General features: G+C 43.9%; 1 protein-coding gene across 1 annotated transcript in view; it reads right to left on the minus strand.

Annotated features, from left to right (window-relative positions):
- Positions 1–25,393, minus strand: part of LOC147705870 (arf-GAP with SH3 domain, ANK repeat and PH domain-containing protein 1-like) — a 1,082,966-nt gene that overhangs the window by 432,613 nt on the left and 624,960 nt on the right. Inside the window, exon 11 of the mRNA XM_086932322.1 lies at positions 2,709–2,778. Within this exon, the coding sequence (XP_086788448.1) occupies positions 2,709–2,778 (70 nt within the window). The remainder of the gene's footprint in view (positions 1–2,708; positions 2,779–25,393) is intronic.

Genomic DNA, 25,393 nt, shown 5'->3' on the forward strand with positions numbered 1-25,393 from the left:
GGTGATGGATTTAGAGTTCCTGGTATTTTCCCCCTACAAGTGGTGTAGCCAGACTAGTTGCCTTGCATTGCCGCAAGAGCGGGGGGGGGGGGGGGGAATGCTGGTGATACCTGCAGCCAGGGCACAAGTCCTATTAAAAGAAGTGGGGGGACTGACAAAATGCAAATTACCTCATGACGTCACATGCTGAATGTGTCCCGGTGTATGAAAATTACACCGGGACACATTCAGAATATTTCTGTGGGGCCCAGCTTCTTGGCAGGGGGGACGGCGCCCCCCCTGTGAAAAGAGTGGGGGGACCCCGTGTACCTGGGTGTACCCCGACTTGAGCCCTACCTGCAGCGGTTGCCCCATAGCCGCGTGTAAGAGCGGGGGTGCTGGTGATGCCGCAGAAAAGAGTGGATAGGAGGAGCCCGCCATCCCCAAAACATGTGCCTCCGGGGAGGACCCCACCACCCTCCCTTGCCCCCTACCTCATTGAAGTGTGTGGAGAGGAACCAAAAGGGAATGAAGGACAGTGACAAATACAGCACTTCATATGCATGCATTCACAGAATCTTATTAATCACACACTAACTCACCTGGTAGGAGGGAGGGCAGTGAGGAGTCTGTGGAAACACAATGCATCCACTAGAAATATTGTTACAGATGGGCAGCAATTTTCTCTACTGATGGATAGTTTTCCTGCAGATTTTGCACCTTATGAATGAGTATGAGAGCAAGAGGCGGGACTGAATAGTGCCGGTCAATCAATGACGTCATGCGACCCATCCTTGAAAAGTATCCACCGTTGTGTCATTGAGCTGTGGGGCAATAATGGGCACCCATAGTATTTAAAATATGACCATGTGGCCGCACAGTAGGATGTCAATGACCAAAAGCATCCCTCGAAAGAGCTGTGAAAGCAGTTAAGGCCCTTTTTGAGTTGGCCTTGCCCTATTTGAGTGGGCGTGAATTCCAGTTGGAGCCGCTTTCCTGCCCAGGACATAACAGAGCATAAAGCACAGGATAATCCAATATAAAAAGGTGCGCTTGGTCACCGCCTTGCCCTTCTTTGTTCTGGTGAAGTTCACAAGCGCTAATCATCCATAATGGAGAGTGCAGGAGGGCAAGACCGCGAAAGAGAAAGCAGCGCACAGAAGAGAGCAAGGAAGCACATGCACTCCCATTGACTGCTTAAAACAAAGGAAAAAAGTAGTTCTTTAACGTAAGCAGTGGGAGGATACGAATTATGCAATTTAAAGGATGGTAAAAAAAAGAGAAATATGGCCCAGGAAGGAGCAAACAGAACAAGAGGAAGACAATTCATCAGACAAGAAGCAAGCAAATGAGATTGATCAGAAGGTCAACAAATGCTAACTAATGGGATGACCCAATGCCCACTGTAGGTATTGGCATTGTTCTGTAGGCAAGAGGTAAAGTGATTCTCAGAATCCATGATTACCAACCATAGGGCTAAATCCAACACAATGGCACTGCATGCTGCTGAAATATAGGGACATGTCCACTGCAAACCTGTGCTCCAGTGGAAACAGATCCTAATAATTGAACCCCAGAGAATAAGGAATGATAAGATAATTTTTATTATGTATAGTTAATTAAAACCAGTACAATCGTTACATTTAAGCAAGTTGTTAAAATGTGATAAAAAAGTCTGTATAATTGTCGTTATCAAAGTCCGTGCGGTAAGGGACCGAAAGAATCTGACTTTCAGTTTTTCCTAGGCCCAAAGTTTGACCGTTAGGTGCCGGAACCAGTGCTTGCCGCAGGTTGTAGATTGGGTAATCTTTGCTCTATCGTGGTGAGATACTTAACATATCTGCAGTTAAATTTTGTGTTTGCAGGGTTCAAGCATGCAAGCACAGCCTGCCTGCGCGTGCTGGTCTCTAACTGCTTAAACTGGTTCCTTAGTAGCTGTCGGCGGGCTTGTCGGAGAGAATAAGGAATGGTCCTGAGCATCAAACTTGCTAAATCAAGCCTGCTGTTCTCCCTCTGGTCACTGTGGCTATGCAGGGGCAACACTATTAAGACAATTAACTAAGAAAACTTCAATACTGTCAGAATCCAAGGATGGCTCAATCTGTACACTCAGCATTGGTGGAATGAGTCTTCACAATTACACTTCACAGGTACAGTTGTGAAGACAGAGGAATAGCAGGAAAGTGAAGCAATGAATGCTGGAATAAATCACTTCAGTAATGGCAATAAGGGGGAATGCCATTGGGAAATGAACACTTCATTTCTAACGTATTTTGCAGCATGCATTTGCAGCTGTGTTTAATCTCGTTTTTGTACTATGTGAAACAACTTTGTTCTTCAAATAAATACTGATTAGACTGTTACAATTGCAATTGCCTCCAGGAGAGCTCAGTAGACGGATCATTCCACTTGAGACCTGCGCGTGACAGGTTTGAAGACTACAGTCCCAACACATTCCTTAAATGCTTCTAAAGTACATAAAATAAGTCACATTCTTTTTTTCAGCGTTTAAAGGTCATTTCGTTTATTTATGGTCTACAAAACAATCATTCATATTATAGTTTCATTAACTGAGTACATTTTGCATAAGTCAAAGGTTTCTGCATTCATACAACACCCTATACCTAATTTATCTAAATGCTTCTTCATAATCTTGACTTGCTTTACAAACTAAATATACAATACAATTGAACACATCCTGAAGTTTTCTCGAATTTTGTACCACATACCGTGCCATGAGAAATGGTCAAGTAACAATTTTTTATTGTACATTTCCTTTTCTGCCAAACTTTTCTCAACCTGAAAATAAAAAATAAAAAAACAAAGGTGGTTTAAAGACGATCCTAATCAGAGCCGTCATTTTATATCTGTAAGATATACAATTACTTTACAAATATACATTTAAATATAATAGATTATTTTACATAATGATGCATGCATTGTAAATCTCCAAAGAAGACATTTCGCTTCAGCTCTGTTACCCGTACCTAAACATATGCACAACCTAAAGGTTTAAATTACACCTGCAAACATTACGTTAAATGTCAGCCATTATGAAGTTAATATGTCAATATTTTTATTGGCTGTTAACATAGGGCAAATGTTCCGTTGGCTCTAGGGTGTCAACACAAGTCACCTTCAGTGAAACTGAATCAATTTAAGGGGCCGATCTTTAAAAGCACCTATATCGAATTACAGTGGGAAATATTTCAGGCCTACCTTTGCGTTTATTATTCTGCAATTTCACAGGATTTTATCAGCTACACAGTCCTCATCAGACTGTTAGCTAGTGACCTTGAAATAGCTTTTCTGTGCTCACGAACAAACACAAAGTTAATTGCCCACTTCTAAGGAGGAAATCCAGAGGAAAATATGCCATTGCATTTTGAAATAATTTGATATTGGAGAAGATTTAGGAGTATTGGAACATTAGAATATTGGGAGCTCTATTGAACAGAATGAAGTGTCTCAGGGTTAATGATGGCTAGTATAAACCTTCTGCTCCAACATTCCAATGTTTATCTTTCTGTTTCTCACTTTTTAATTTAGAACATTGTACCATCAGTAGGTGGAATGTTCTAGTAGCCTTATAGACCTTCTGCCTTTAGATATACCAGTTATTAAATGCTCTCTCCCTCATTATATGCCCTCGCTGGCTTCAGGGCCTTTAACCCCTTCGCTGCGGGGGTAATTCCCCCGCTGTGCTGGGGGGCGCGCACAGTGCCCCCATGCTCATGACAAGCTCAGCTCGTCATGAGGCACAGCGCTCCGGTGCTCATGACGAGCTGAGCTCGTCACTGCTGCACCCGTTCCAGTGGAACGCTCAGCACAGCAGGGGAATTATCCCCGCGTGTGAGCGTTCCACGGCTCATGAAGAGCTGAGCTCGTCATGAGCATGGAAGGTGTTAACAACTGATACAGCCCTTAGCTGCAGTCTTTAAATCTATAATATGGTACAATAAACAAAAGTGTAAAAGTGGCATGCCACAGAAGCTGAAAATGTATTCTGACAAAAATGTTAGTTACACACTACAAGGTGGTCAATGGTAAATTTTGAAAAGAGCAAATTGTAATTGCAGAACATCTCCAGCCAAATCTATGAATAAAATTAGAAAAACCATTGTTGACTGAAGTTGGTATTCAAACATTAGTTTCCAATAAAATATTTCATGGTTCTTTCCAACCAACTACTTTTCTTGGGGGAGGCATGTGATTGTGTTCTCAACACATGTTGAATGAAAGGCCAGTACAAATGTAATTAATTTTAAAGTGATACCGGTTTAGAAACAATTTTCTTTGTGCACAGGGCTCGAAGTATAGTCAGCGACCCCTTTCTGAAATAATACTGTCTGCTCTGAATGTAACCCATGCACACAAAAAGAAGCCCTGGAAAATACCACCAAGCAGCAGCACAAGAAGAAAGCCATTAAAGCATGAAAAACATTTTGAATGAAAGACCTTTGGTAGGACCATTTGGTTTGTAGAATAATCAGTCTTTGGCCCTGGAACTGCAGGTAAGAAGGATCCAGAACTTTAGACCAGACTAGAGGTAAAAATAAGGGGGGGGGGTCGGAGTAACTGGCGTCACTCTCTCTAGCTTGATTATTCGTAATTACCACAAAATGACCTAGTAATTATGTGTAATTGCATGAGAAGCGAAATTCAGCATTTAGTGCCATGTTCTTACTACAAAATGCACCATTGTGTCCAAAAGGGATCAGAGGATGCATTTTGCGCTAAGAAAATAGCACTAAATGCTACAAGACTCAAACCGCAGTAGCTATCATCTGCACGCTTTCTCTTAGCTCGTTGTTCCTGTGCTCCGGCAGTAGGATATTTCCCCCAAATTATTCTTAACTCAAGCTGGTGTAATCTCATAATTTTAATATTTTCATATCACAAGAGTAATGCACAATTCCTGAAATTCCTCGGATTCCTCAGATGTAAATAGAATTGCACCCGGGCCATGTTAAAAACACCTGTATAAAGACAGTAGTCTGGAAGACAAAAGACTGGATTTTTAAAAATATCCTATAACGAAGAATCAACGACTCAGACAGCAAGTTGAAAGAGCTGTGATGCCTGGAAACATAACTTGAGATCTGCTTAATTGTAACTAATACAGTAAATTCGAACAGTAAAACAGGGGGTCTGAAGCAGCCATGATGGATTAGTCTTAGCTCCATGCACAGTGGACAAATCACCATGGTAATATAGTGAAAAAACAATAGCTTCTGTAATGAAAAACTACTCCCTCGAGGCAACCTCCATCATGAGGACCCATGCCTCTTGTCTGCTCAACAACCTGGAACTCAAGGGAGGACAAACAGTTACAGTAGGTAGAAATGCTGATGCGAAATCACCCTAATTTATTTGCCCTTAATAAGATGTTAACTTGTAACATACTTAACCATTACTTATATGAGTGCACACATTATTTTACATTTAGTTTGAGTAAAAAGAGTGTTGTATATGTTTCTATTAATTATAGTTAGAATATGTGCATCTTAAAATTGACATTAGTTGACATGGTTATAGGTGGCCAACTCCATATTATTATTATTATTATGTTTCTTATATAGCGCCTGAATCGACCCCCGAAGGGGTATCTCCGCGCTTGCCTTGGGAACCCGTCCTGGTTTTTCCCTGTGAGATAGCCCCTACAGGGCATCCCCAAGGTGAAAGCCAGGCATCCCGCCGCGGGGGGCCGTTGTGGAGATTAAGCAAGCTTAATGCCCAGAGTTGCAGAGTGTGAACCCATGATTAGGTCAGGCACCGAAGCGAGAATTATCGAGTCCATGGACATTTGAGCTCAAGACCCTGCCGCGTCGGGAATTGAACCCTGGTCCCGGGTCTGACCTCTGCTTCAGGGCCTGCCTGCTCTAACCAGTGAGCCACACTTCTCCAATTCAAAATTAAACAAATTAAACATTGCATTTTTGATTGCTGTGCATAGCTCTCTTTTGTTTCAGGCACCAGAGTTCAATTAAATGTATTATTTCATGTTTTCTTACTGTGTGAAGGCTGTGTTTGTTGAAACCAATTGGTTGGACAATGATTCTCAGCACTTGCATGGGAGTCTGTGGAGATGAATATTCCTTTGTGAGATATTGTGAAGGTTGTGATGTGGGAAGACTCTGACACTGTATTATCTGTGAGAAGGCCACAACCAAGTACAATGGGAACACTGATTTTTGATAGGATCTCACTCAGTGGGACATATGCAATATATCACTGATTTAATGTCATGCTTTACCTGTGTGAAACTGAGTTAGTTAGCAGAAGACTTGCCCTGCCCACCCTTGCAGACGGATATACCTCTCTACTCTCGAGACCCAATGCTCCGTATAGTCCTGCTTTTAGACTTAACTTTATAGAAAAAGCGCTTTCCTTCTGATTCCAACTGGAACCTTTATTTGGTTCCATTTGTGATTTTATATTTGCTTACACCTGCTGTTCCCAAATTCCCCAACTTACCCACAACCGTGGCTTAGCATTAGAGACTTTCCTTTCAAAAGATTGGAGTTTGATTTTACTTTGCATAAGCTGTCTTTAATAATGTGTACTTGCTTTTGCCAATATCTATTGTCTGGATTTAGTCATACAAGTTGTATCCATGAGACTACTGATTTATGCGTAATTGATTCGATTTGAGATTGAAAATTTACTAATTTGTTAGTAAATCTTCATGGTTACAAAAATACTCTTCTCTGTTGTTTCTGTGGGGCAATTGTTTCACTGTCATTGATATATTGCTGAATTTATGAAATTTGCCTCAGTTTGAGATAAAGGTAGAAGCCAGTGGATATTGCAGAGGTTCAAATTTGCCTCATGTTTGTGCGGGCAAACACCAACCTTATCTCTTGAGTTATTAGAAATGAGAAGAAAGAGATTGGTGAGCTGTTCTGTGTAAGTGTGTGAATGTTCCATATATGATAAGCACTCTGCCTGCCAGTAAAATTACTCTGTACACAAGCTCACTCGCTCCAAGTCCATGATTCGTAGAAAGAGCAATGTCAGGGTCGACAGAAGATACCATAGCAACCCAAACAGAGCAAGTTATGTTAAAGGGCAACACATATTCTCCAGGACACTTTAATCACACCACATCTGACAGAACCCTGCACAAATCACAACAACCTTTATTCATTCATTGGGTGTCTTAACTGAAAGGTGTACAGACATTCCAATGTACCTTCTCTGAATGAGGTAAAAGACGAAAAAGCTTACACAACCTTACAACAAATGACCGCTTTTTGTAAAACAAAGCTCTTGATTGTCTCAAGAGGGGTGATTATCCTCCATCAGTGCCTTCAAGAGGCACTGTGAAAAAGTGATTCTTTGATAAATGTCAAATGTCTATCTGCAAAGATAAGTTATCCATAAATATTCAGAAAATGACTGCCTCTAGATGAAAAGCTATTTCATACATTATTATACCCCACTGCGGATGTAGAAAGGATGCCACCTCCATCTTAAGAGAGAAAACTGTAATTTGAACAACTGTGCATATCAGTTCACAAGAGGATCATCAGACTAAACAATATTAGAATCAGGACAGGGAAGCTGGTAGTCTGGCACATCTATAAAAGATGAATACCATGGTGTATTGTGCTCTCAAATGCTGGCTTTGACTAAAGACGACCAGTGGATTACGTTAACCTATTCTTCAATTGGTCTAAGAGAACATCTAGTATCCCACTCCCATTTCTATTTCTTTATTTATTGGAATATAAAATCTAGGCCTATATTTTTCAAAAGAAATGTTCTATGGCTGGGTTTCTACTTTTCTAAAATAGAATGTTGATGCCTCTTTTGGAAAACACTTGTTTGTGCTACTTTTGTACTAAAGGTGGAAGAACTGTATAGCTGTCATCTACTATCTTGTGATTATGAATGCCATTAAACTTTGTTTAAATCCAGCAAAGAGAAGAATGAACATGAGTTGGAAGGGCATCATGGGATTGTCAAGTTCTACTTTTTTTCAAAGCCAAGCAAGGAGCCCTAAGGAATGAGCATCATGTAATAGTCATCAGTTTTCACAAGGATCACAGGCCACAGACAAGTAAACTAGGCTTGAGCATTTAAGAACTACCAAATTGGTGCCATGTTGCTTTCCTTGGTGAAATAATGAAAGCAGGGTAGTCTCCTTTCACTACATTGTCTGTTTTGTACCTGAAATGTCATTTAATACCAATAACGAAAGTGGGTAGTGTTCTTGGAGGAAATTCTAGAAGGTTAGATGGATACCTCATTATGTAAACTAGAAAGTACAAGGGTCTCTGGGATTCTTGAAAAGTATAGGGCGTGCATGGAAGGATGAGGACAGCAGGGTAACACAAGGCAAGCCGATTTGCTCTTGTGCTCTCAAGGGAGCAATCTACCAAGCACTTAATTGCCCACCCTTGCATTTGCAGGCTGCCCCTCTAGCTGGGGTCTGAGCTACCACCCCACTAAGGCTCATCCACGTGAGAGACGCATCAGGGTTTGGGGCATGAACCCCTGTTCAGATATTGGCTTCCTTTGGCCAAGAAGAAGTAGGTGGAATATGAGCCTTTTGAAGTATATGTCAATTCTACTCAGGTTGCCAACCTTGATTACTCTTACATATCCTTTCTCCTTCATTTAAAAAAAATAATAATATTTTATTAGTTGCATGTTAACAAAAGTACAAAATACTGTACAGTCTACAGTCACATAAACATAACTCTCCGAGTCAAGTACTAGTTCCCCCCCATCGCATTAGTTCACGAGTTATCAATTATGCATCAATTCCCAATACAATAAAGGCAGGGTGATCCAAATGTAAACCATACTATGCTTCTCAGTTTAGGTACCTTAGGCAGCTTACCGAATACTACTCCTAAACCCAACTACGACCCACCCCCCTCCCTCCCCATCGGTGTGTATCACATTAAGTACAAGATCCCAAGCACATTTCGTGATCCATCTATAATGCAAGGTTTCCCATGATGGACATATAAGGGGCCTCACTTAGTTACACCTTCCTCCTCTGATTGTTGGTCAGACAGAGATTGTACCAATGTCTCCCATGCTCTCGCCGAATCCAGTGCTTTCTCATTGTTCAAGCGTCGTGCCTGTTGAAATCTAATAACACTCTTGCTACTAGCCCATTTATTCATCTCAGCCTTCCATCTCTTGTTGATGGGACGCTCCTTTGACTTCCAGTGCATCGTTATTTCCCTCTTTGCCAGCATCAATCCCATATCTACGAATTTACTTGTCACCTTTGTCGTGGAGGTATGAGGGAACCAATGTAAAATACATGTTGCCGTGTCAAAATCTAATTGTCGCTCAGTAACTGCATTCAACAGGCCTCCCACTTCGTCCCAATAATCCCCCAGCTTTGGACACTCTCACAGCATGTGTTCCAGTTCCACCCCTTCACTTGTGCACCGAGGGCATGCTGCATCATCAACTTTAAAATACGTCTGGATCTTACCTGGTGTCAGGTATGCTGTGTGTAGTATAAAGAAGTGCACCAATTGAAACCGTGCAGTCCTGGTACTTTTCCAAGCCCTGCGTAGGATATGTCCCCATGCAGCTTCCCATTTTATTTGTATGGTATCCAGTGGGAAAATCCCTCGTTTAGCATTTTTGAATAAAGGCACGTAACTGCTTTAAATGTCCCTACTGCCATCACTACATACTGACATGCCATCGCTGTTTTGGGCTCTACCAATCCCTCCCCCAATGTTTCCGAATTGCATACACCAGAGCTGCGTGCAGCAAGAATACTCCACCAGGGATATCATACTTTTCCCGCAGTGCCCGATAGGTCAGCAATTCACCATCTTCGTATAAATCTCCAAAGACCTGGATCCCCGCCTGTTCCCACTCTATCAAGGACGTCCAGTCTCCACCTTGGGGTAACGCCGTAATCATTCCCGACGGAATTTCTGGTGCATAGGGATGCAGCACTAGAGCTCTTCACTGGCTGCGATTCCAGCATAATCTCAATGTTTTCTCTTCTAACGAGAGATCCCTAAGGTCAAGCTTTTGTTGTAAGATTATAAAGGATAGAATGTGCCTCGGAATCCCCTTACCTCTCAATATCTCAGGGCCTCTAAATTCCACTGCAACTGCCTGTGTCAAGACCTGGAGTTGAGCTGCCAAATAATAAAGCTCCAAGTCAGGAACCGCTAGCCCGCCTTCTGCCTTCGGTCTCACCAGCGTTGTTTTAGTCACTCTTCGCCTGCCAGATCCCGAGAGGAACCCTACAATCATGGATTTCAGTAATGTAAATACGGAGCCCAGTATCCAGATGGGCAACGTTCTAAAAAATACAGCAGCCTAGGCAGTTCCACCATTTTTAACACGGCAATCGGTCTCCCCATTACAGATAACAGAAGTGTAGACCAAAATGCCATGCTACCCTTCAAAGCTCTCACGCATCTCCCTACGCTCCCTTCTAACATATAATTGACCTCATGGTAGATATGCACACCCAGGTATGCCAAACATGTCGGTTCCCAGCACACATTTTGTGATATCGTAGGTGGTAGCCTGCCAGACTTCACTGGGAATAGACGTGGCTTAGCCCAATTCACGCTTAGTCCTGAAATGTCACAAAACTCTACAACAAGCCAGCAGCTCCCTCTAGTGCTCCCTCCGTATCCGCCAGAAACATCAATAGATCATCCGCATACAACGAAATATACTGCTTATCCCCTCTGAACTCCAAGCCCTCATAGCACTGTCCCAATCTAGCTCTCGCTGCCAAAGGTTCTCTTGCCAGAGCGAACAATAGCAGAGAGAGTGGGCAGCCCTGCCTCGTCCCGCGGGACACCCAGTACCGGGCGAAATTAACGCCCCCACCCTCACCCTGGCCACTGTGGAGGTGTACAACACCTTAGGCCAGCCTACAAATGCATCTTCCAATCCAAAACGCCCCAGTGTCTTATACAAGTACAACCATTCCAAACTATCAAAGGCCTTCTCTATGTCCACTGAAAGTATCGTAGACCTAGATGAGCCATGATGGGCCTTCCCCAAAATCCTCAGTAATCTCCGCACGTTTGTGACTGTGTTTCTAGTTGGAATAAACCCAGCCTGATCCCCATGAATCAAACCGGCCATATGTTGCAGGAGGCGAGGCACTAAAAACCGACTCAAGATCTTATAGTCAGTGGCCAACATTGATAATGGTCGATAAGCAGCTCTCGCCTCGGTTTCAACAATGGGATAATGAGCGCCTCTCTCTTCGATATAGGAAGTTGACCCAGGTCCTGCGTCTCTCTATAAACTTCCAGCAACCGCAGAGCCAGCAAGTCCACATATCGCGAGTAGAATTCTATTGGCAAACCGTCAACACCCTGAGTCTTATTGCAAGCCATATGCATAATTGCGCTCCTAATTTCCTCAAGTGTTATATCTCGGACCAAACATTTTGCTTGTTCCTCCTCTAGCTGAGGGAGGGGCACGCTCTCCAAAAAGGCGTCAATTTCAGATTCTCCCACCACCAGCGAGCTCTCATATAACACTTCATAATATTCCAAGAACCGAGCCATAATCTCTCGCTGAGTATATATGGTGGTACCATCTTGCGCCTTAAGTGCCATGATTGGACAGCCTCGTGAAGTAGGATTGGCTAACCATGCTAATAGCGTCCCCGCCTTGTCCCCCTCAGCATGAACCTTCGTAACATAGTTTTTATAATCGAAGCATCGTGGTCTCTCTATCTCCCCCGTCACTGCTTCCACTACCTCTGCTTGTACTTCGGGATGCTCAGTTCTTGCCTGCTCAGCCAACAGCAATCTGGTTGCTGCCCTGTCTACGTCCTGCAGCAACACCTTCCACACTCTTACGTGCTTACTAATACAGAGCCCCCTTATCACCACCTTAAAGGCGTCCCACTCCATTGCTCTAGTGGAACCTGTCCCTGCATTTTCATTAAAATAATGTAATATCCCCTCTCCAATCTCCCTTAGGAAAACCAGATCGTCTAACCTTTCAGGGCGCAATCTCCAAGTGGGGATGTCGGATTTTTCCGCTATCCAGTGCATAGTAATCAGTAACGGGTTGTGGTCTGACAGTGTCCTAGCAAGATATTCAGAGTGGATTATGGAAGGAACATAAGACTGCATCCAGCTGAACATGTAGTTTGTGCATTGCTGAAAAGTAGGAAAAATCTCGGTCTCGCTGGTGGTGGGTTCACCATATGCCTACTAAGTTCCATCTGGTTTGCCAATCCAGGCTACATTTGGCTAATTTGCGGATAGGGGAGTCTAGCAGGGCGGGGGGGGGGTGATCTGTCCTGAGAGACATCCACTATGGAATTAAAATCCCCTCCCAACACTACCGGACCTGTAAAGTAATGTGCCTGACAGGGGGTCTAGGAAGCGCGCCTGGTCTATGTTTGGTGTATATACACTACACAGCGCTATGTCCCTACTATGCAAGCGCCCCTCAACCGCTAAAAATCTGCCTTCAGGGTCTATGGTTTGTTTTGTGACCTGAAAAGGGACCTCTGCCCTTACCCAAATCAATGCCCCCCGTGCAAATGCTGAGTACGATGTACTAAAAACCGGTCCTCTCCACCTATGCTGTGCCAGACCTTCTGTTTTCGTAAGGTGGGTTTCCTGGAGCAGTGCTATATGTACTCCTCTCCTGACCAGATACGCATGGACCTTATGGCGCCTCATCATTGTGTGTAGCCCCCTTACATTCCAAGTGACACAACGTAAATCAGGTACCGCCCTCATCATAGTAGAATAACTTCCTCATTTCGCTCCGTACAAAAGTAAAATCCTTTCTCCTTCATGGGGTACATTTGTTCAGTAGTAGATAGTATAAAAGAAATAAATACATAATGATGCATGGCTACTGCTTTTGTCATCAATTCCTATTCTTGCCCCTCTGGCATGCTTTTACTCATGCAACAGTATTTCTGCTGGCACGTGTGTCTGTATGGATTCCTGGTCCTTTTCCAAACCCCACTTTTTGGTTGTACAAACAGGATCCCTTTGCCCCTTTGTGTCTAAGCTGGTCAGTCCCTATTATTGTTATAATTTTGCATCTCTGGTCAGTCCCTATCATTGTTATAATTTTGCATCTCTCTCTCTTTACATACCTTCGCCCATCACACCACCAGCCACTGCATCTCATAACACGGTAAATGCAGTTCAGTGGTCATCACGCGCAGCATAACAACACTTCCCATCTAGCCTCAAACGAAAACACCACCCAAGCCCCACTAACAACACATCCTATACAGTATAGCTTGCTATCCTTGTGGCTAATTGCTTTAGTGCCTCACTTGTAGGGTGACCAGTTTTTGCGTTGCCTTGTTAAAAAAAAAAGTTGTTATATATATATATATATATATATATATATATATATATATATATATATATATAAATAAATATATAGTCATACCATAAGCTATGGCGGGACCTCCACCCTGCACTCTCCTACCCTGTCTATCTCTTCTCCACTGGAAGCATGCAGTGGGCCTCCTGGTGTACTGCCTGAATGAATTAGATACATTACTTTGATTATTTGAGACTGCAGAGGCCCCTTTGAAAGGAGAGCATAGTTTTCTATTCTGCTTTGCAGAATTACCGGACCTTTACCCAAAAGCCGGGACATGTATTTAAAACTAAGAAACGTGTTGTGACACCCGGACAGTCCTCTGGAAACTGAGACTGTCCAAGGAAATCCCGGACATTTGGTCACCCTACTCACATAGGGTAGTGATCGCTATATAGATAATACAATATAATTCATTATGACTTTTCAGTGAGTAGATGCGGCATACTCTGATTTTACTCCTTTGTTTTCTGGAGTAAGAAACAAATACTCATTCAAGAAAGCTTTGTAAATTGGGCCATACATGATTTGATAACGTTATCTCTATTTCAACCCATTCAGACTTACAAATATTTATTCCAGGGGAATCTAAAGCAAAATTTCTTCCCTAGCTACAGGTAATGTCCAATTTGTCAACAGACATAGTGTAACTTTTGATTCCAACTTAGAACAGGGATAACGGGTCAATAGACTTTTACTGACCAACTGGTAGGAAGTAATGCATGGAATGGGAATGCACAACAACGTGCCTTACTCCCCATTTAACTAAGAATTACTACATAAGGGTTATACAAGATTACAAGCCAATAATACCCTCTGCCTTCCCTACTATTTGTAAGTAATAAGGCGAATATGGGTACCCCAATATGTGAACCTGGGGTGGTAAGCTGTTTTGGGAAACAATGGTTCTGGTGTGGCCTAAAGGTCCAAGCTGAAGTGACCCTGAGGGGGGCACTATGATTGAGAGTAGGAACTTACGGCCACGTGCATCATTGTTGCCGTTTGCGATTCCTAAATTGCGAAAATTAAGGAAAATTTAGAAATCGCAAACGGCAATGCATGAAAAATTTGCATTTTTTTTGAGATTCGGTATTTTTCCTTAATTGCAATTCACAATTTGCGAATCGCAATTAAGGAAACCCTTCCCATTGATTCCTATGGGCCAAAAGGCCCATAGGAATGAATGGGAAGGCATTCACATTTTGCGAATTTCATTTTGCGAATGGCAAAATGTGAATGCAATTACAAGGGTGCGGCGGGGGGGGGGGTCCAAAGAACCCCTCCCTGCACCCCTGAAATTTAACTTTAAGTGCAATTTACACACACACATGACCCAAGGACATGTGTGTGTGTAAATTAAAACTTTCAAATATGCAACTAGTGCATGTTTGAAAGTTTTCGGTAAATTAGCATGAAGTTCAACTTCATGCTAATTTACCCCTTCCAAATTGCGAATTCGCAATTTCAAAATAATCATGCATTGCAATTTAAGAAATCGCAAATAAATTGCGATTTCTTAAATTGCGAAAAAAGCCAAAACCTTAATGCATCCCAAAAAAGGGATTTGCATTCGCAAACGGCCGATTTTTGCGATTCGCACCGTTTGCGAATGCAAAAACCCTTGATGCGTGTGGGCAATGATTCTTAAAAGAGAGCGGTAAGAATTATAAGTAGGGACATGTAGGTCAGTATATGACAGATGTTTATTCCACAACAATAGTATTCAGGTGCTCACACAATAAGTGACAATAAGCGTGAAGTGAAAAGTAAGGGTGATATTAAAATGAAGACATTGCATTGACAACAGTAATAGAAGCTCCTTTAGAGGAATTTTACAAAGTAAAATGAGTTCATGTTGTAGGGGGTCGACGGCGTTTCAATTATTTGAGTTCATCTTCAGGACATACATAGGTGAGCAAGCTGACTTATGCTGGAATGCTGTTAATTAATTAACATCCGGGGTTGCAAGCGGCTGTGAAAACGGTATGCTCCTCTGTAGTTGAGCATGGGTGATTTTAGTGCAGAATCAATACTGAAAAGGCAACTGGCCGCTGAGTTGCATAGTTCAGTGCCGAATATTTATTTTTAGGAGAAACCAGGGCACTAAATGAAAACCTGGAGAGTAAAAACAGGACGTGTCCTGCTTCTGCTGTAGTCTGTGCTGAGTGGCTGGCATATATTTGATCAAAAGCAGATCACCTACTCATATTATTAACAAAACTAGATGGAACAATAAGGGCCATTCTCATTACAAATTAATTTAAAAAACATTTAAGGTCAAACGCAAATCCCCTTTACCCAAAAACATGATCTATAACTCACTTAGTAAAGATATTATTTATTTAAATATTACATAAATAGTGTTTTATCTTATGTTTAGCAATATAACCAAAAAATAAGCCACTTTTCTATATTGCTTCGGCTTTAAAGTAATTGGGAAATGTTCCCATCACACAGTACATTGAAAGTAAAGAGATTGATTTAGGAATAAGTTAAGCAATTCACTTTGAATGCAATTTCATTTTGTGAAATAGATTGGAAGCACAGTCTGTATTCAGAATGTTTTTATCAATCTCAAATGAATGTACAACTCCTACTGAACAGGACAGTTTATCACATGAAAATACAAATATTTTAGTTGTGGATCAAGTCATGAAAAGAGTCCTGTATTTTGTGGCCTTATGTCTTTTTTCTGTAGATCTAACGAATTAATTTGCTCACTTTCCAGAGCCATTTCAAATTCCAGATATTCTAAGAATTCAGACCACCACTGACAGAAGGAAGGCACTGCATCAGGAAACAATGTCTCCATAATCTGTCTTCTGGTATTAGGAAAACGAATGCAGCTCTCAGTATTAAGCCTTACATTACTTCTTATCAGTTTCTAACATTCTCCTCTAATATCTACAGCTATTAAAATTTTGATGAGCCAGATGCTGACAGCATTTCATGCAAACATCTGAAGAGCACAGCTTGACCTGAGGAAGACACTTATGTATATACCACAATGATGTTGACACCTCATGTAGTCATGTCAAAATGTTTTCCAGGTATCTTCAGTAACCTCTACATTTAAATCTGTCTACTGTCAGTTTTGCACCAAATACACTTCAGGATGATATCTGTATGGATCTAGTTATCATACTGCAAAATAGCATTCTATGTTTTTTTACATTTTTAGAAACTCTGGAGAATTGTGACACCCAAACTATGGAAAGTTTGTGCTGATTAGTGGGTGGGTATTACTTTTTCTAACAGTCCACCAAACCTTTGGCAGAAGGCGATCATGTAAGTTTGGCATTTTGAAGAACTGCAAACTTATATTTAAACCTCTTAGGGAATGTTATAGAATAAAGGCTTTTTTGAGTGTCTTACAATTTACTGAGGTACTAAGGAGTGAGGAGATAATCAATGAAGTATTTGCTATTTTATGTGAACTGCACGTTTTGAGAGTTCCCACCCACCACTTTTCTTCATTCAGAGAGTCTTGACATTAAGCAATAGGACCTCTTATCCTTCCATAATTTACTAATAATAGAGCTTAAATGCTCCAAAAAAGGTGAAGTGTGGAGCAAATAAAATAGTGTATTTCAAAGAATGGATTCACCCTATTAGAAATACTTGTAAATGTGTTAAACAAAACAGATCTTTAGGTGACAAACTCCCTTTATATATTAGTGGTGATCCAGGCACTCAAATATGTTTCTTCCTCTTTAGCTAGAGGTAATGTCTTGATCTGGAAAAGAAGAATTAGCAGGGAATTAAGTGTAGACTTAATTTTTGCCAAAATTGCAAAAGCAAGCAATGAGTAAGTTCAACATCTGAACTTGACAAACCAGCTCACCATAAAAAGGACCAAACAGCACTAAAAGGCTTTTACACTTAATGCAACTAACAGCAAGAGATCACTAACAACTTTAACATAACCTTTCACGTGAAACGCTCATAAAGCAGTATGCTCATATACAGTGAGCGAATTATCAGAAATCTGCACCACTCAAAGGCATTAATACTATAAAACTGCAAAATCAATATACAAGTTCGATTTCACGTAAAAAAACCACACAGAAACGGTGCTTGGGAGAGGAATGATCATAAAGGCTCTTGCCATTGTGGACAAGGTCGCCTTTAGTCAGGGACATGTTGGGCTCGCGTTTTACAACCTTCGGTTATGCTGCGCAAATTAATATCATATGTCCTACGGAACAACCTAACAATGAGTAACCATCCCTTCCTCCCCTCGAAGATATTTCCACCTATACCCACCTCTCTATTTATTACACTCATGCTACCCCTCCTGTTCTTTAATTACTTGTTAACCCTATCCAGTGGTCGAAATGGGGAAAAAAAAGTAGGGGAACTGTGGGCAGAGAATCAGAGGGCGGGAATAACCTGAGGATTGAATCAGTGGGCGGAGTTAGAGGTGTGGCCAGGATGCGCAAAACATCTCAATCTTTAGTAACTGTGTGGCATTTCACTGACCAGTTACAGCTTATTATGTTATTTAATTCAACCAATGGATACACATGATTATTTAACGATTAATATGAGCTATTGACATTAGAAACATATTCCACTTTGTGAATTTATTTTAATCACAGAATGTCCCAAAAATGCTTAAAAGTGGAAGCACGAGCCATTTGTTTCTGAGCCATGGAGTTTCTGTCGTCAGCAATATACACAGAGACAATCAATTTTACGTATGTAAATGACTGTATAGGAAATGTACATAAGACAAAGAACTACAAGGTGTAGGAGTCACATGATAACCATACTAGTAGACAGTATAATTTAATAGTGATTGGCCTGGAGAGAAACAAACTCAGAATTTAAAACTTAATACCATGATTGGGGGTTCTCTTTAAAAATCATTATTGATTTGTATAAAAAATAACACCTTTTGCAACATTAGGATAATCAAAGGCTTAGGGAAAAAACCATAACGCTCTAGTTTATACCTTGCAGTTTGTATGCAGCTCTTAGATGAAAGTTAATAGCTCACTGTTCTTTGTTAGGATTTTAACTTATAAACTGCAAGTAGCAAAAGGATCTCACTGACAAAAGCAGTAACCCACTGACCTATTTACAATATGTGCACTTTGTGATGGGCCTGGTACATTTTCTTTGCAGCAGGCACATTAACCCTCTGCGCTATCTTTCCATGAGTCAAAACTTCCACTAAACAAATCTCCGATCTCGCTCTAGGAAGAAGTTTATTCATCAGAGTTATCATGACATTTTTATTATTGCCAAAAATAGCTGGCGGCCAGGAAGGAGGCAGCAAGTGCTTTTAAAACCATAATATACGACGCCCCGACTCAAAGTCAGCGCCCGTTGCGGTCACACTAGTCGCACCGCCCTAGAGCCAGCTCTTCTCAGGGGTCCTGTGACCTCAGTGACAGTCACTGTTGCTCTAGGGTCTGCTACTTCGTAGGCCTGCCCGCAAGACTGGAGGTGAACTTCAGTATGGATTGTGGTGGGCAAGCCTTCTAAGTGAACTCACACTTGCCACTGCCAGGGTCCACCTGCTGGTGCTAACACACCAGGGCTATTCTGGTGCCTTCTAAGGTCTGGCATGGGAATGTGCTCCTTCAGGAGAGGCGTCTGGGGGACCGTTCATGAAGGCTGAACCTGGTTCCCCAGTTCTTAATTTAGCAGCTCTGCCCCCAGTGCTACATCTGCTCCCTCACTGAACACCGTACTGCCCCACTGAGAGAAACTCATACTGCCTTCAGCTACAATCCAATTTGACCTGCTATAAATAACTGGATGCGACTCAATTCAAATTACACACTAGGCAAAAGCAATATGCTGCCTAAAAGAAAAGGTAACAACATCCTGGAAAAAGCAATGAAAGATTTAATAAAGCATGTAAAATGTCAGCAGGAACATGGTGAACTTAACGCTTTTACAGTCATTATTCAGAAATCAACAAGTATTTTTGCCTGAAAAGTTAAGGACAATACTACAGGGCCCAGAAAGGACCCATTTCAATGTCCACTGCTTATATGCTTACAAAACGTAAACAGTATGGTTTCAAAAGACCACATTTGTGAACACAAAGACGCCGTACACATTTCGTTTTCCAATCCACCCATCAACCAGGTATTGCAGTACCTCCAGGCAGGGCCGGTCCTAGATTTTTGGGGCCCTGGGCAAAAGGGAATTTAGGAGGCCCCTGAAATCTACATAAGTGACACCATAGCTGCCAAGGTTTCAGATGGGTATGTGTGACATTTTCCGAATGTCAATGTAATAATGAGTGACATTTCAACGACCAGGAGTGACACCTTCTCGCGAACGAAATCCAGCAATGAAGATGAGGGAAACATAATAAATTAAATTAGAGCAACAAGAAATGCCTCACAAACACGGGCACCACCTTCAAGAGACACCCGCCAGCCTCTCCTGAGTGCCGGATTTAATTGCCTCATGACTAAAGTAAAGCACAGTTTGAGTTGTTGGCTGGCCCACAGCGAAGGGAAAACGAATTGCGGCAGACTGCAACATGCACGCCGGGCATTTGGGGCATGGCAGCCTGGAGCCAGTGGGCAATTATATGGAGGATCATGTAGTGACATTAGTAGATGTCACGTGGGTGTTTATGCGGCACAGAGAAATCGTGTTACATTTGCTGAGCCAGCCTGCGAAAGGTGTCATGCTGTGCATGTTATCTGTGCGGCCGTGTCACTGACTGGCCACTATGTGAAAGTCTGTGTGTAGCTGCAGGTGAGGAGAGTGGCGCGTGTTTGCACTGAACTTGTCAGAATTCAAATCCAGGAGCACAGCTAATTAGGATCTTTTAATTAATTATTGCCACTGCGAAGTACTCTTACTTTACGCCCCTCTCTAACTTTGGGGCTAGGCACACACACTTACTTGAAAAGAGTCAAGCAGAGCTGCGTTTCACGCGGCGATGTCAGCCGCCTGGCTCGCCCCTCCCTGTGTTGTGACCGGCCTCCCGAATCAGGCTAGCTCGGGCCGGACGGCCGGCTCAGCGGCACAGTTCTTTGTGCTCTGGAGCCGCGAAGCAACCACTCCGACGCCGCAGTCTGTCCGGGTGTTCTTAGGTGACTCTGCCCCCGCCCGAGCCGTGGTGAGAGAGCTGGGCCAGGCGCGTTTGATGCAGCGGGCACGGGATTTATTACTGCGCTGGCTGTGACCTCATCAAGACCAGCCTAGAGCCATTTCAAAGTTCAGTAAGTTGCTGCCCGGGCCGTGAACTCATAAAAGTGAAAGTATACCGCGCTACCGCAGCGATTCAATACAGTCGTCACATTATAGCAAGTGCAGTGCCGCAACTCAGAACCCAGCCACCAAGAAGTGTCCCCTGCAGCACGAGCTGCCTGCCTCTATACCACTGATGCTGGTGTTTTATAAGAACAGCGCTTGATAGGCATAGGCCCTTATATGCGTGACATCGCATTACAGTGCGGTGATGCGGACCACCTCACTGAAATGCGGTAGCGTCACACCTGATGCGTGATACTTGGCAGGGCTGTGACACGTTCTGATCTCGGGGAAGCTGCTTTGTGCAGACTCCACTTGGGCCGCAGCTCCTCTTCTTAGCCACCCCAACTCTTGTACAGCCCATTTCGAACTGAAGGTGTGAGAATTGCTTGGGGGCCGAGTTAAACCTGTGTGGGCTAAAGTTCTGACAATGGGTGCCCTGCCGAGTCTCTGAACTGGCTGACAGAGAGGTGTACCCTCCCCTAGGCCTTCCCACACCATCTCTTAGAGGCCCCAGGAGGGGGGCCCCCTCCCATGAGCCAGTTTGTGAAGCATTTCTTTCACTCTGATGGGCAGACATACATGAGGACTAGTGGGGTGTTAATTGCTATTGTGGGGGGCCCCATCCTGGCAGGCAGAGTGCCAGGCCCTGGGCAGCTGCCCACACTGCCCATGCCTAGCGCTGACCCTGCCTCCAGGTAGGAGGTACTGGGTGAAAACGATGCTGTTCAAAGAAAGACAAGAAAACAAAAGTAGCGCTTTACTGGCAAACTCTGTAAAGTGGCGCTAATGTGTTGGGGTTTGAAAAAAATTATCTGGCCATTTTAAGAACACTCCATCATGCTTTATTTAATTATTTTTCAGAGTTTGAACATTTTATTTCCGAGGCTGCACTTTGGAATAGAAAAATGTAAAAACGGCATTTCCAGCAAAAGTGTTTTTCTTTTTTTGCATCCATTTCACAGGGGTACACATGGACGACAGGGAGAGACGGTGAGAAGCATTTCTTGATTCATGATTTTCGGAAAAGTGAGAAGGAGTTAGATAGAACGAGAGGGAATAGGAGTAAGAAAGAGGGGGCAGCTGCCAGCGGCAGAGCAGAAGCGGACACCTTCCTTGTCTTGTCTGAGCAGGAAGTAAGAGACAGAGACCTTTTCCTTCTCTGCTCCCCGCCCGTCCACGAACAGAATATTTCTGACGTCTGTAGCAACCATGACGACAACGTCCAGGGAAGCATGTTCATAATAAAAAAGTAGGGGAACGGAATCTACAGAATTAAAGAAGTAGGGGCCCTGCCGTTCCCGCCCACTTCGACCACTGACCCCATCCCTTTCTTGGAGCCATGGATCCGCTTGCTTCTTCTACTGATTAAGCAACAATGTAATCCCTTGCCCAACCAGCTGCCGAGCGTTTAACTAGTATCAGCGGTGGTAGAGTCAATCTGTGTCACGTGTGTAACGAAACTTGAAGGGGCGAGCCCCCCCCCCCCCTCCATATTTAATCCGGAGCTCTCAGGTCAGAGTACTCTGCTGAGGGGGCACCTGCAGCTCGACCCCCCCTTGCAGCGCGGGGACTGGGGGGGGGGGGGGGGGGGGAGGGGGCGGCAAGTGTTACCCACGGATCTGCGTGTTGGACGTGTGAATCCCATCTTTGCAGCGTCACCAGGGCACGAGTCGGGGTACCACGCGGGTGGACGGCATCCCCCCACTTATTTCCGAGGGTTTTTCAGGGTGGACGCCGTCCACCCTGCTAAATCAAAACCGCGTCCACCATTAAAAAACGGGAGCGCGGCGCGCACAAAGTAAATAAAGCATTTCCGGGTGGGCGAGTGGCTGGCTGAATCCGGAAGTTACCAAGCACGCCGGTGGTCACCACGCCCCTGCACCTACCATTTGTCCGTAATATTAACCCGGCACAGCTTGCCCCCACCTCCCTTCTTGACTCCGATGCTGTATGAAAGCTCAGACCCCCAGCAGCACCGTAGAGGCACAGCGGGATGGCAACCCTCACACCTCCAGCCCTTGATGAGCTGTTAAAAGGTGCTTGAAGGTGACCGAGAGGGAGGGGCTGCAGGTTCAGGAGCAGGAGGCATCCATTCACACGCAAACAACCCTGAATGCGTCTTGTATCTGCTATTTAGAGGGGGGCTCACACATTCCATTTCTACCCAGGGCCCCAAACATCCTAGACTCGGCCAGATTACACCCCTGATTACACCGAGGCAGCACCTGCTTCTCTTCACCGAGCTTAATTACTGTCACTAACTTGTAAGCAAACCTCGGTTCTTCAAACATGCATAATGTAATACAATAAAGAAATGGCATAATCACACCCACACTGATTAACAAAGTATGGAGGACAATCAGTTCAATCAGTTCTCTCGGAGTATCTCCTGTAAGTACTGTATATCACAGTGGGGGATGACATTTTGAACAGAGAGCCTAGCCTGTCTTCTCGTTGTCTTGTGCAGGAGGGGGCGAGAAGCCCAAGATGATACTAGAATACTGCATGCCCACCCCTGTGCCCACCCTGGTGGATCACGTTCCCTCTCCTGTGATGACTCCTGCTCCTGTCCCCCCATGTTGTGGCTCCAGTCCACCCCCGCCTGTGATGGCTCTTGTCCCCCCCCCCCTGTGGTGGATCCTGTCTCCGCCCTGGGTGGCTTCTGTCCCAGTCCTGGAACGGCCCCTGCAGCGAGGGTGAAGTTCTTGATGGGCCTCTTCTCAAAAGGGCTTAGCTCAAAATTAATATGGAAAGGTGGGCGTGTAAGTAAGTGAAGGGATGTGTGAATGGCTGGATGAATTAGTGAAAGGGTGAATGGATGAATGAAAGATTGAATAAATGGATAATGAGAGAGGATAGATGGATTGATGAGTGAGGGGAAGGATGGAGAGAAAATGTAAATAGCTGGATGTATGGGTGGAAGGGTAGCTGGATGATTGATGAGGGGAAAGATGGATGAGGGGAAGGAAGAGGGATGGAGGGGAAGGATGGATGGATGAGGGGAAGAATAAATGGATGAGGGGAAGGATGGATGGAGGGGAAGGATGGATGGATGAAGGGCAGGATAAATGGATGGGATGGATGGATGGGTGAGGGGAAGGATGGATGAAAGGAAGGATGGATGAGGGGAAGGATGAAGGATGGCTGGATGAGGGGCAGGATAAATGGATGGGATGGATGGATGGGTGAGGGGAAGGATGATGGATGAGGAGAAGGATGGATGGATGGATGGAGGGGAAGGATGGATGGATGAGGGGCAGGATAAATGGATGGGATGGATGGATGGGTGAGGGGAAGGATGGATGAAAGGAAGGATGGATGAGGGGAAGGATGGATGGATGGATGATGAGGGGAAGGATGGATGGATGGATGATGAGGGGGTGGGTGAAAGGATGGATGATGAGGGGAAGGGTGGATGGATGGATGATGATGGGATCGATTGATGGATGATAAGGGAATGGATGGATGATGAGGGGTTGGGTGAAAGGATGGGATGATGAGGGGAAGGATGGATGGATGATGAGGGGAAGGATGGATGGATGATGAGGGGAAAGGATGGATGGATGGATGATGAGGGGGTGATGAGGGAAAAGGATGGATGGATGATGAGGGGAAGGATCGATGGATGATGAGGGGAAGGACAGATGGATGGATAGATGATGAGGGAAAAGGATGGATGGATGATGAGGGGAAGGATGGATGGATGATGAGGGAAAAGGATGGATGGATGATGAGGGAAAAGGTTGGACGGTTGATGAGGGGAAGGATGGATGGATGATGAGGGGATGGATTGATGGATGATGAAGGGAAGGACAGATGGATGGATGGATGGATGGATGGATGATGGGTGGGTGAAAGGATGGATGGAGAGTGGGTGAAGGGATTGTTGGATGGGTGGGTGAAAGGATGGATGGATGGAGAGTGGGTGAAGGGATGGATGGATGGATAAGTGGGTGGGTGAAAGGATGGATGGATGGATGATGAGTGGGTGGGTGAAAGGATGGATGGATGGATGATGAGTGGGTGGGTGAAAGGATGGATGGATGAGTGGGTGGGTGGATGGTGGATGGGTGATGGGGGGTAGGTGGATGAGTGAAATGATGGATGGGTTGATGGATTGATAAGTGCAAGGGTGAATGAATGGACATATGAGTGAAAGGGTGGGTGTAAGGATGGATGAGTGAGTGAAAGGGAGGGTAGATGGACAAAAGGATGAATAGATGTGTGAAGGAGTGAAATGATAGATGGATGAGTGATAGGGGCAATGGATGGATTCATGAGTGGATGAGTAGATGGATGGATGGGTGGGTGGATGGATGGATGGAAGGAAGGCTAAGTGAAAGGGTCGATGGAGAGAGAAAGGGAGGATGGATGGATGACTAAAAGAGTGGATGGGTGGAAGGATTAGTAAGTGAAAGGATGGCTGGATTGGTGAAAGGGTAAATGGCTGAATGGATGAGTGAATGGATGGATGGGATGAAGAGTGGATGGATAAGTGTACAGATGGATAGGGTGAATGGGTGGATAGATGGATGGATAATGGAGGATGAGTGAAAGGATGGATGAGGGGATGGATGAAGGGATGGATGAGTGAAATGATAGATGGAAAAATACATGATGGATAGGTTTGCAAATGGGTGAATACTTTTGGAAATGGCTGGGCTTACTTATATACTATTGCGCGACCTCTGATGTGTCTGTAAAACGTACCTATTGTCCTGAAGTTTTGTCCTGAATTTTGACCTCCTGTCCTGAATTTGTGTCCTGAATTTTGACCCTTTGTCCTGAATTTTTACACTCACCGTTCTGAATTTGCACCAATGCCAGTTGGTCACCCTAATTCTTTGTG

This window comes from Lissotriton vulgaris, chromosome 7, assembly GCF_964263255.1.
Source record: "Lissotriton vulgaris chromosome 7, aLisVul1.2, whole genome shotgun sequence".
NCBI classification, from domain to species: domain Eukaryota; kingdom Metazoa; phylum Chordata; class Amphibia; order Caudata; family Salamandridae; genus Lissotriton; species Lissotriton vulgaris.